This window comes from Anguilla rostrata, chromosome 12, assembly GCF_018555375.3.
Source record: "Anguilla rostrata isolate EN2019 chromosome 12, ASM1855537v3, whole genome shotgun sequence".
Lineage (NCBI taxonomy): Eukaryota > Metazoa > Chordata > Actinopteri > Anguilliformes > Anguillidae > Anguilla > Anguilla rostrata.
In genome coordinates this window covers 728034-740300 of record NC_057944.1, presented here as the reverse complement: position 1 = coordinate 740300, position 12267 = coordinate 728034, and the positions used below count along the sequence as shown (strand labels likewise).

Below are 12267 nucleotides of genomic sequence, written 5' to 3'. Positions count from 1 at the left end.
CAGAGACTAACACAGGAACACTGCAGTAACAGTGACTAACACAGGAACACTGCAGTAACAGTGACTAACACAGGCACACTGCAGTAACAGTGACTCACACAGGGACACTGCAGTAACAGAGACTAACACAGGAACACTGCAGTAACAGTGACTGATGGTAGGAACACTGCAGTAACAGTGACTAACACAAGAACACTGCAGTAACAGTGACTGATGGTGGGAACACTGCAGTAACAGTGACTAACACAAAAACACTGCAGTAACAGTGACTAACACAAGAACACTGCAGTAACAGTGACTGATGGTGGGAACACTGCAGTAACAGTGACTAACACAAGAACACTGCAGTAACAGTGACTAACGCGGGTACATTGCAGTAACAGAGACTAACACAGGAACACTGCAGTAACAGTGACTAACACAGAAACACTGCAGTAACAGTGACTCACACAGGAACACTACAGTAACAGAGACTAACACAGGAACACTGCAGTAACAGTGACTCACACAGGGACACTGCAGTAACAGTGACTAATGCAGGAACACTGCAGTAACAGTGACTCACACAGAGACACTGCAGTAACAGTGACTAACGCAGGAACACTGCAGTAACAGTGACTAACGCAGGTACATTGCAGTAACAGTGACTAACGCAGGAACACTGCAGTAACAGTGACTAACACAGGAACACTGCAGTAACAGTGGCTAACGCAGGAACACTGCAGTAACAGTGACTAACACAGGAACACAGCAGAAACAGTGACTGATGGTGGGAACACTGCAGTAATAGTGACTAACACAGGCACACTGCAGTAACAGTGACTAATAGCACTCTCTAGGCATGCTCCGATGACCTCACCTCCACCACAGCATTCTCAATTAGGCCAGAGACAGGAGAGTGAGTGGCGCTTCTCAGTTTCAGAGTGGCCACTCTGCGCTCCACAGCCCGGCCAAACCGCTCCCTCTCCCTCCTCTCCAGGCTCCTGCAGAGCAAGCACACAAACGCTGAGGCACGCTGAGGCTCTGAGAGCCCCAGGATCATATTCAGTTCAGCCATTTCCTCTGAGGAATGCAGACATTCTATTGGTTCGCATAAGTCAGAGATTGACAACAAATTACAGGTTGACTCATTGTGGGGTACGTAAAGCCATCTAACCAGTGAGTGAGTTCCAGTTCTTGTATGACTTGTGTTTAATTAGAGTCTAGTTGTATCCTAAAATACCACCAAAATAAACTGAAATAATCAAGCTGTAATGTCTGATTATCATTGCTAAGTCAATGTTACTAAGATCCTAACAATTGAACTCTCGTGGCATAAACCTTGCTGAAAATGGATAACTGACATGTTTTTACAGGGAATTACAATTTACAAGGTCATTCAGTTTGTGATTAATTTTAGTCTGAATCTCCAGCTTTCAGTTCAACTCCCAGTGGGTAATGGAGTGCAGAGTTCTACGGTACAGGATAATGTTATCTTCATGCTCACCAGGTGGAGTCAGAACTGAACGGCTGTAACCTCAGCAGCTTGTCTAACCACACTGATCTGCGCAGGGAGACTGTCAGCATCCGGCCACCGAGCCTCTTGCACACTTCCTGCATTCGTCCAGGGTCAGAGGTCAGCACCGTGGAGATGGCCCCACCCAGCACCTCGCTCTCCACGCAGTGTAACGGCGGGGGTGTAGGGCTAGCACGCTGCTCTGCAGTAACACAGTGTAACGGCGGGGGTGTAAGACTGGCACACTGCACCCCTGGCTCTGCAGTAACACACATTCACTTCCTCTCTCATGCTCATGTCTTTCCTTGCTTCAGTCCTACACCTCCCCAATTTATACACAAACTTTCATATCTCGGACATGCTCACCAAAATCACCAGGGGACCATCCACACTCCAGCCCAAGCTGAGTCTCTTCAGATGATACAGACATGCAACATGCATAACGCTAACTCACAAAAAACGCTCTCTCTTGAATCCAGAATCCTAACCCCCTTGCCAGGTCAATAAGAATCTCAGACGCACATTTGACGATGCTCTCATCCCATTGCACATCATGAACTTAATCTCACACAATCTAATAAACCCCAAATTACTAATGAACCCTAATAACCCCCAATTTCTGTTCTGCTTGGCCCAAGCCCTACTGCTCCCACCCCCCTTTCACACCTTTGCACTTTGCAGTCTGGTTAAGGCTACCCATCTCTTCCAAATAACTGCTCCTGGCTGACATCTTGTGCAAGGAACATTTCCACATGCTGCACAGAAACAGTACAATTCCAACTGATGTAACTCCAGCTGATGTTACTCAATTTACGACAAGCTCACAGGGCCTTAGTTCCGCTTAGCTCACTGTGAGAGTGAGAGACGGTCGAGGAAAATGTGCTTAAGTGTCGGTGTGAATTCGGTCCATAGTGACCACCTCCTCCCCCATCACAAACCATACAGAACGGAGGTGAGCGGGCTAAACATGATGAAAGGAGGAATCTTTTCCACCCTATTGTCAAGCAGTGCTGGACTTGACACTGTGTGTACACACACAATCTTCACCGTCTCTCTGTGTTTTGTGCCACTTGTTCAGCAGCCCACTGGTGCACTGTGCAGACGGTATAGCGGTCAGTGTGTGAGGCGAGACCTGTATTACTGCTCCGACAGGTGGAACTCCGGCGCATGCTCAGGTGCAGGTATCTGCTCTCCACAGACTGGCGGCGTCTCCTCGCTGTCAACGCCCAGGCAGAGTCCACCTCCTCCACATCCAGCTCCTCCTGTTCCTGTGCAGAGGAGGGACCAGTGAGGCAACTCGTTCCCCTGCTGCCCTAGCCTGCGTCGCCTCACGCCCAGTGAGCCCCCTGTGGCAAGGCCCAGGCTCTGCAGGAAGCAGGGCTGCCCTACCTGCCTCCCCACCCAGTGAGCCCCCTGTGGCAAGGCCCAGGCTCTGCAGGAAGCAGGGCTGCCCTAGCCTACATCGCCCCACACCCAGTGAGCCCCCTGTGACAAGGCCCAGGCTCTGCAGGAAGCAGGGCTGCCCTAGCCTGCATCGCCCCACGCCCAGTGAGCCCCCTGTGGCAAGGCCGAGGCTCTGCAGGAAGCAGGACTGCCTTACCTGCCTCCCCACCCAGTGAGCCCCCTGTGGCAAGGCCGAGGTTTTGCAGGAAGCAGGGCTGCACTACCTGCCTCCCCACCCAGTGAGCCCCCTGTGGCAAGGCCAAGGCTCTGCAGGAAGCAGGGCTGCACTACCTGCCTCCCCACCCAGTGAGCCCCCTGTGGCAAGGCCAAGACTCTGCAGGAAGCAGGGCTGCCCTACCTGCCTCCCCACCCAGTGAGCCCCCTGTGATGACATCTGTTTGCGCTTCCGTGTGATCTGAATTACACCAGGCCTGTGGCCTGTGCGTGACACTTTGCATTACAAGTGGTGCATTTGTTTCAGCACAAATGTATACTGCATCCAGGGTGCTAGAGTTGCTTGTGTCCTATAAGCAAAGACGTAGAAAAGTGCATTACTTGATGCTTTCTCTCCTCCACAGCCAGCATGTGCTCCATCTCAAAAGCCACCAGGTTGTAGGTATCGCTGACAAAATCCATCATCTCTCGGCAGGCTGCAACATGGCTGCCATCTGGGAAGAGGACACACTCACTGCATGAGCCCGGAAAAAAGCGGAAATGACAATACATGAGTTACCCAGACAGAGGCCTTGAGCATGATATTACGACGGAACTAAAGTGGTCGGGAAAAAGGCAAGGATATCACACCATCTGCTGTGACTAACACCTGGTAGTATGGCCACTGTGGTAAAGCAAGTGATGCAAGACAGGAGGGGCACGGTTAACAGCACTAGCAGTAATTTCAGCTCATATGTTGAGCCACAGGAGACATTGGTTATAACTATAGTAACACAGGAGACAGTGGTTATAACTATAGTAACACAGGAGACAGTGGTTATAACTATAGTAACACAGGAGACAGTGGTTATAAGTATAGTAACACAGGAGACAGTGGTTATAACTATAGTAACACAGGAGACAGTGGTTATAGTAACACAGGACACAGTGGTTATAACTATAGTAACACAGGAGAATGCCGTTCTGACCTGGGCAGAATAATTATAAAATTCTCCAGTAAAATTCTTGCAGATTATTTAAAATTTGAGAAGAATTTCAATATACAAATATATATATATATATATATATATATATATATATATATATACACAGTCCCCTCCAAAAGTATTGGAACAGCAAGGCCAACCCGCATCGCTTCTACCTTTTTTGTCCAAAACCCTTGAGTGAGCAGTACTTAAACAACAAACCTCTTTTCTCCATCAGAACAACCTGCTAGACCCACACCAGTCTAGCTTCTGATCCGGGCACTCAACAGAGACTGCCCTCCTGACTGTGACGGAGGCACGCGCCACTGTGAGAGCCTCACGCCTCTCCTCTGTCCTGATCCTCCTTGATCTGTCTGCAGCATTCGACACGGTCAACCACAAAATACTCCTCTCCACCTTGGCTGAGATGGGCATTGCTGGGACTACCCTGTCTTGGTTCACGTGCTATCTTGCAGATAGGTCCTACCAGGTCACCTGGATGAGGTCTCACTAATACACACTAACACCTCACCTACTCAGGATCAGAACAAAACTACAAACATAATTAGAATAAACCAAATTGCAACACAGCTGAAACAGAATTATATAACCTACTGGGAAACTAAAACAAAATCCAAAGTAAAATGAAATGTTATTTGGTCCTAAAAAGACAGTATGATGTAGCGAAATACTTGACCACAGTTACTGACAAAAAACTGAGAACCATCTTGATGAGGTACAGACCACCACTTAGCCATAGAAACGGGCAGGCACAGAAAATCATGGTTGCCAGAAGAAAAAAGATTGTGCCAACAATGCAAAGGCAACCGAATTGAAACTGAAAAACACTTCCTGATGGAATGCACAAAATTTGACCAAAAAATTCTACCAAAAAATGATCCAGAAATGTCCCCAATTCCATTATATACCCAATGACAATAGATTACCCTACCTATTAGGAGAAGAAAAAGGCAGCACAATTTGTGTTCTCTTGCCATACTCTGAGGGACAATGTGTGACCACCTCATGCACACATTTACACAGCATACACGCGTACAAGCAGACACATAATATTCACTCATGCACACAACACACAGACAGTCAGATACACACACACCTAACATCACTTACTGATATTTTTGTATATATTTTTTATATAACAAATTCACATGCTCATTCTATATAGTTGTATGTTGTAACCACTGCTTTGGCAACACAAGTGCCTATATTTGTCATGCCAATAAAGCACTGAAGTACCACAGGGATCTGTACTGGGTCCTCTGCTGTTCTCCATATACACCAAATCTCTTGGTTCAGTTATTAATTCTCCTATCACTGCTATGTAGATGACACGCAACTCTTCTTCTCTTCCCCCCCTCTGCCTCACAGGTTAATGATAAAATATCTTCCTGCCTGGCTGACATCTCAACCTGGATGGCCAGCCACCACCTGAAGCTCAACCACAAGACCTCCCTACTACGTGAGCTCTCAATCATGGTTGATGGCAGCACAGTGACTGCCTCTCACTCTGCTAAGAGCCTGGGTGTGGTTCTGGATGACCCGCTGGACCTCAAGGAGCACATCACGGCAACATCATGGTCCTGCAGATTCCTTCTGTACAACATCAGAAGGATTTGTCCATACTGAACTACGCACTCCACCCAGCAGCTCGCCCAGGCTGGTGACCTCCCACCGTGATTAGAGCTCTGCAGCAGCAAGGTGCTGCAGAGCTCTAATCACCCCCCCCCCCCCCCCGGACTAAGTGCCACCACTGTATGAATCGTGCTGCTGCCAGATATGCAGTAGATAGTACAAAATTGTTTCTCCTGATTAATTTTCCTGTTGAACTCAATGGAAAAAACATTCAGGAGAAACAATGCTTGTAGTATCTACTGCATATCTGGCAGCAGTACAGTGGTTTGAGGCTCATTTGATACCTTTGACCCTTGATGACTTAAAGCCATTTAGCCAACAAATGTGTTCCATACTGTATCTACTGAATCTAGTCCCACCCCCCAATTCCCATAGAGATCTATTCAAATGCAAAGAGATTTTGTATCGCTTGTAGGACAACCTGACAATAAGATATCCAGACTCTGATGACGTTGAGAGGTCACAGACATCAGGAAGTCATGACATGCAAATGATATGCAACCAAATACAAAACATGACTCTTTTATTTGACATTATGTTAATTTGTCTAAAAACACTGAAATGGGGGACTACGTATAAAAAGTGCTGTAATTACTACATGGTGAAACCAAAATATATAAGAATACCCTTTAATAAAAGCTCTGTGTCTGCACTTTGACCACATGTGAAATGTTTGATTACAAACAGAGAAAATAAAATATTCATCAGAAAATCTGAAAAAATAAGAAAAATGCAGGTGGTTTTAATGTTGTGGCTGATCGCTGTATATACTGTATATATATGTGTGTGTGTGTGTGTGTATATATATTATATATATATACCAATTTATTAGGTACTTGCTAGTACCGGGTGTGGTCTTCTGCTGCTGTAGCCCATCTGCTTCAAGTGTTGTGTGTTCAGAGATGCTCTTCTGCATACCTCGGTTGTAACGAGTGGTTATTTGAGTTACTGTTGCCTTTCATTCAGCTCAAACCTGTCTGACCATTCTCCTCTGATCTCTGCCATCAACAAGGCATTTTCGCCCAGAGAACTGCCGCTCACTGGATATTTTCTCTTTTTCGGACCATTCTCTGTAAACCCTAGAGGTGGTTGTGCGTGAAAATTCCAGTAGATCAGCAGTTTCTGAAATACTCAAACCAGGCTGTCTGGCACCAACAACCATGCCGCGTTCAAAGTCACTTAAATCACCTTTCTTCCCCACGTGATTGACTGATTAGATATTTGTGTTAACGAGCAGTTGAACAGGTGTACCTAATGAAGTGGCCCGTGAGTGTGTATATATATATGTATATTTATATATATCATTGAGGCCAAAAGTTTACATACACCTAGGCTAAAGACATTTATTTCAGCTTTTATGTAGTATATCAAATTTTCAGAGGGTCAAAAGTTTACATACACTTTGTTAGCACTTGGCGGAATTGCCTTTTAATTGCTTAACTTGAATCAAATGCTTGGGGTAGCCTTCCACCAGTGTCTCAGAATACTTTGCTGGAATTTTTGCCCATCCCTCCTGACAGAACTGGTGTAACTCAATCAGGTTTGTGGGCCTCCTTGCTCAGACACACTTTTTCAGTTCAGTCCACAGATTTTCTATGGAATTCAGGTCAGGGCTTTGTGATGGCCTCTCCAATACTTTCACTTTGTTGCCTTTAAGCCATTTTGTTAAAACTTTGGAGGTATGCTTAGGATCATTGTCCCACTGGAAGACTCACTTGTGACTCCTAGCTTTTAACTTCCTAGCTGATGTCTTGAGGTGTTGCTTCAGTATTTCTACATAATCCTCCTTCCTCATGATGCCATCCATTTTCTTAAGTGCACCAGACCCTTTTCCAGCAAAACACCCCTCAACATGATGCTGCCACCCCCATGCTTCACAGTTGGGATGGTGTTTTTTGGATTAAAACCTGTTTTCCTCCATACATAGCGCTGATCATTATGGCCAAACAGTTCAGTTTTTGTTTCATCTGACCAGAGAACACTCCTCCAAAAGACTAGGTCTTCATCCCGTGTGAGGGAGGGGGGAGTGTCGGAGGACCACACGTAACGGTACAGGGACTCAAAAAGCGTATCCCCGAGGTGATAAGCCACTGAGGAGGACGAGAAAAAATAAAACAGACTGACAGGAGTGAAAACTCGAACTCCCTGTCAAGCCTTAAAAAACGGCCAAACGGAAAACAAAAATACTTAGCACCGCTCAGGAACGAAAAATAGCTGGGATAGAAACCAGCGAAACCCAACGTAACTGAGTCGCAGCTCAGACCCGAAACAAAAAGGAAAACTTGGGTCGAACACCGAGATACCCAAGAACCTAAGACGCAGCTTAGGAAAACGAAAAGGTGAAGCCCTAACGGTCTGCCGGCACGAAGCCCAGAAACACAGACCGAAATACAAACCTTCTAAGGGGGAAAAGCTTCTTGAGAAGCGAGAGAACAGGAGGTTTATTAAACAGGCTCTGAAATACCTTACAGGCTCAATGAGAACGTAAGTTGACACTGAAGCAAGGACTGAAAGCCAGACGCAGGTGGCCGAAATCACGGCATAGGGAGGAATTGGAAACAGGTGCATCCAATAAGGTAATAATAAGGCCAGGAGGCCAAAAAACGGAACTACACCCCAAACCCATGACATCCTGGTGATCACCTGCAAACTTCATTCTGGCTTTTTTATGCTGGTCTTGGAGTAGGGGCTTATTCCTTGCGTGACAGCCTTTCAGGCCATGGCGATGTAGGATTTAATTAATGGTGGATGTAGATACTTTGATATCTGATGCCTCCAACTCTTTCACCAGTTCCTTTGTTGTTGCCTTGAGGTTCAGTTGGACAAAAGTTTGTTCAGCCCTGGGAGTTAATTTTTGGCTCCTTCCTGAACGATGCAGTGTCTGTGCGGTCCCAAAAGTTTTTAGATTTGCATAAAATTGTTTGTACAGATGCTCGTGGTACCTTTCAGTTGACTGGAAATTGGTCCTAAGGAGTAATTGGACTTGTGGAGGTCCACAATTTTTTTTTTCTGAGATCTTGGCTGAGTTGGTTGGATTTTCCCATGGTATCAAGGGCAAAAAGGCAGTGGCTCTAAAGGTATTACATTACATTACAGGCATTTGGCAGACGCTCTTATCCAGAGCGACGTACAACAAAGTGTATAACCATAACCAGGAACAAGTATGACGAAACCCCTAGAGAGAAGTACCGGTCCAAGTACAGCGAACAACCGCATAGTTCAACTTGGACCCTGGTGGTTAAACTGATTAACACTAACAACGAGAACGGCAACAACGCAATCTATGTAAAAATAAAAATAAATAAAAATACAAGTAGTCGTTAAGACTGGCGCATCAACTAAGTCACCTATTAAACAGCTGCCTAGTTACAACCCTAAGTTTAGTCATTTACAGGGGGGGAAGGGAGGGATGGGGAGAGGTAGGCCCTTAAATACAGCCACAGGTGCCAATTAACTCCCAATTAACTCCTAATTATGACAATTATGCCAGAACCAGAAGCTTCTAAAAAGTCATTACATCAATTTCTGGAATCTTCCAGACTGTTTAAAGAGACAGACAACTTGGTGAGTTGACCCACTGATATTCTGATATAGTGAATTAAAGCTGAAATAAATCTGTCTCTAATCAATTGTTTTAAAATGACCTCTGATGTGAACAAAGTAGATGCCCTAATTGACTTGCCAATAGAAATGTATGGTAATATGAAATGTGCGGAGTTGTGAAAAACTGAGTTTGAATATCTTTAGCCTAGGTGTATGTAAACTTCTGGCCTCAGCTGTAACTACTAAAGATCTATGAAGCAAAAAGTAAGTGGTGTATGCTGGTGTCCCCAAATCTATCCAAAATATCTTAATTGTGCATTTGAAAATCATAACATAATTACATATTTCACTACAAATCAACTGTTCTTACACATTTTTGAATCATTTCCAAGTGAGAATATTATCTTTTCATCAGTATAGGGGTCTACACTTAACTAAATATGTACTTATTCATACTTGCATGTTTTTCTGTACTCTACAGTAAGTAAACTTTTGTTTCAAGGGGATGGGACAACATGTTACTATTATACATTACAGGCATTTAGCAGATGCTCTTATCGAGAGCGACTTATACTGTTTTACATAACATTTACATTGCATCCATTTCTGGATATATACTGAAGCAGTGCTTATACAGTATATTACTGTGTAATGTTACAGTTGAATGCACAACACTGTGCTGAAGCAACCACGTGGAGCTCTCACTTTTTGTAATAAAATTCAAATGAACAATTTGTTAGAAAGCTTGTACTGTCCTCTACACAATAAGAGTTATCAATCAAATCAAAACGAACTGAAAGGAGTTACACTGGTGTAAAATGCAAGTGAGGCTGTGTGTGTGGCCATTGTAAATACCTACCCCCGCTTTCTATTTCTGTGTTCATTTCCCAAACGGATTTACATGTAAAACTACTGTTAAGATTTAATATTTATTCCATATTTAGTTGCAGATATTGATAGTTGAAAGACATGGTGTAATTCCACAAATATCCCTTGTTTATTTTGCTATTCAGTAAGCAGTGTTTTCCATCACTGTATTGGTATACCTTCGGGTTATTGTTTGTTTTATCTTGTTAGTATGACGAAATACACATTTTTGGTGGTGAAAAAATATCTTTATGAACTCCCATATGGACGCTGTTTAGTGTGTCATGCTTGGCAGGGGTATCGTTGCAGATGGGACTGCAGGGAGGATGTGGATGTTAACTGGATGACCTGGTGGCACACAGGAACTCTGTATTTAGCATCATTGTAGTGTATCATGTACTAATAAAGCTGAAACACAGAATATGTTGTGTCCGCTCATAATTTGGTTGCAGGAGCAACGCTTGTCTGAGCAATCTCAGCACACTGGCATGCTGCCCACTAGGGGCCTTGCGTGGAGGGGTTAAAACACAGTTTACAAACTGATACACAAAGTAAATTCACTAATATGAAGTCACCCTATAAAACTAACATAATGCTTTGAGGCCGCTAAGTTTCGAAAGCTAAAGACAGATAAACTGATTACAAACTGTAAAAATCAAGAGCATATAAATATAATGAAAACAAAGTCATAGGAGATCTGTATAATTATAAATAATTGTGCTTGTTTGTTTTTTTTTGGTTTTTTTTCATAACAGCATTCCTTGATCTCAGTTCTCATTTGATGTGCACAGTAGTTGGTATGTTATGCCCATCTAGAGCGAACTACCCACACATACTACAAAATGCAATTCATCACAGGATTACTGTAGGCCATTGATAGCTGAATCATTCAATGATTTGAAATCATATCATTGAGAGCTATAAATATTGAGCAAAAGAAAAAGCTACCAGGCTGAGATTTCATGGTTCCAGTACAGAGTACTGGAAGCGCATAGCTCAGTTCCTGGTTACTGCATGCAGTGAAGATTGTACACTACCGGAACTCCACTGGCAACGGCTGCTCTCCACGGCTCTCTTGCAGAGGAAGACCAGCTTATGAATCTCTCCCTCCACAGATGCCCCCTCACCCTCAGGACACTTGAACGCAATGGCAGCAGTCACCAGAAAGACAAAAATAAAGAATGCTGCATAATCTGGCCTACAAATATTATTGGGTATTCCATATTGAGAGAACACAAAAATAGGTGGAAAACTATTTGGGGGGAAAAGTTGCGAGAAGGTGGGCTTAACAGAATATTGAACTGTGGTAATTATTATTATAATAATAATAATAATAATAATAATAATAATAATAATAATAATAATAACAACACCAACAACAACAACAACAATAAACCTAGATCCTATTTGAAAAATAACTCAAGAGATCATCACAGTCAAGTTTGAGAAGGCAGATATTTTATACGTGAAACACATATATACTGAGCACATAAATGAAATAAACATTTTTGGTATAATGTATATGGCATTGATTTCTACATGTAAGCCCTGAGACTCTTTATACAAACCGAATGCCATGCCTGATCAGCAAGTACAGGCAAGAAGGTCTGCAGGAAATGGCCTCCAAGAAGCTCCCATGAGCACTTGCTTTGGGGAAAGTCTCTCAGCTGTGTTTCGAGTTCATGAGCAAGAGCAGCTGCCAGCCTGTTATAAACCTAAATAAAAAAAGGGAGGAAGGATAACTTAGGCACTACCATCATGGCTTGGGAGAAAATATAGCTTTTCAGACAAATATCACTCTTCCTTGATCAAGTGAATTACAGGGCATACACACATCAATTGAAAATGTTCTTCAGCAATAAAAATGGAAACAAATACATTTTCAAACCATGAATGATTTGGTGACTTTGTATGTTAAATCGGTATTTTAATAAAATAGACAGCCTGTAATAGCTTACTAATTTAAAACATAACATCATTGACTGAAAATGCGGACACAAATTGTTTTCAATTTTGTGTTGATATTAATTATGTTTATTATTTCTATCATGTACCTTTGATTTTGTTACACACACATGCGGTAACGTTAGCTTGCAGAGGCTGTTACTGAAATCTTTTTGCGGCTGT

General features: G+C 43.5%; 1 protein-coding gene across 4 annotated transcripts in view; it reads right to left on the bottom strand.

Annotated features, from left to right (window-relative positions):
• LOC135237057 (uncharacterized) overlaps positions 1 to 12267 on the bottom strand; it is a 50827-nt gene that overhangs the window by 35771 nt on the left and 2789 nt on the right. For 2 of the 4 annotated variants that reach the window (XM_064303795.1, XM_064303797.1), the window contains exons 3-9: positions 11709 to 11855; positions 11178 to 11277; positions 3494 to 3606; positions 2628 to 2763; positions 1862 to 1906; positions 1487 to 1754; positions 860 to 983 (exon numbers count right to left, since the gene is read on the bottom strand). In XM_064303795.1, coding sequence (XP_064159865.1) covers positions 860 to 983; positions 1487 to 1754; positions 1862 to 1906; positions 2628 to 2763; positions 3494 to 3606; positions 11178 to 11277; positions 11709 to 11855 — 933 coding nt within the window. The remainder of the gene's footprint in view (positions 1 to 859; positions 984 to 1486; positions 1755 to 1861; positions 1907 to 2627; positions 2764 to 3493; positions 3607 to 11177; positions 11278 to 11708; positions 11856 to 12267) is intronic. The other 2 variants (XM_064303796.1, XM_064303798.1) reach the window with 2 other exon arrangements.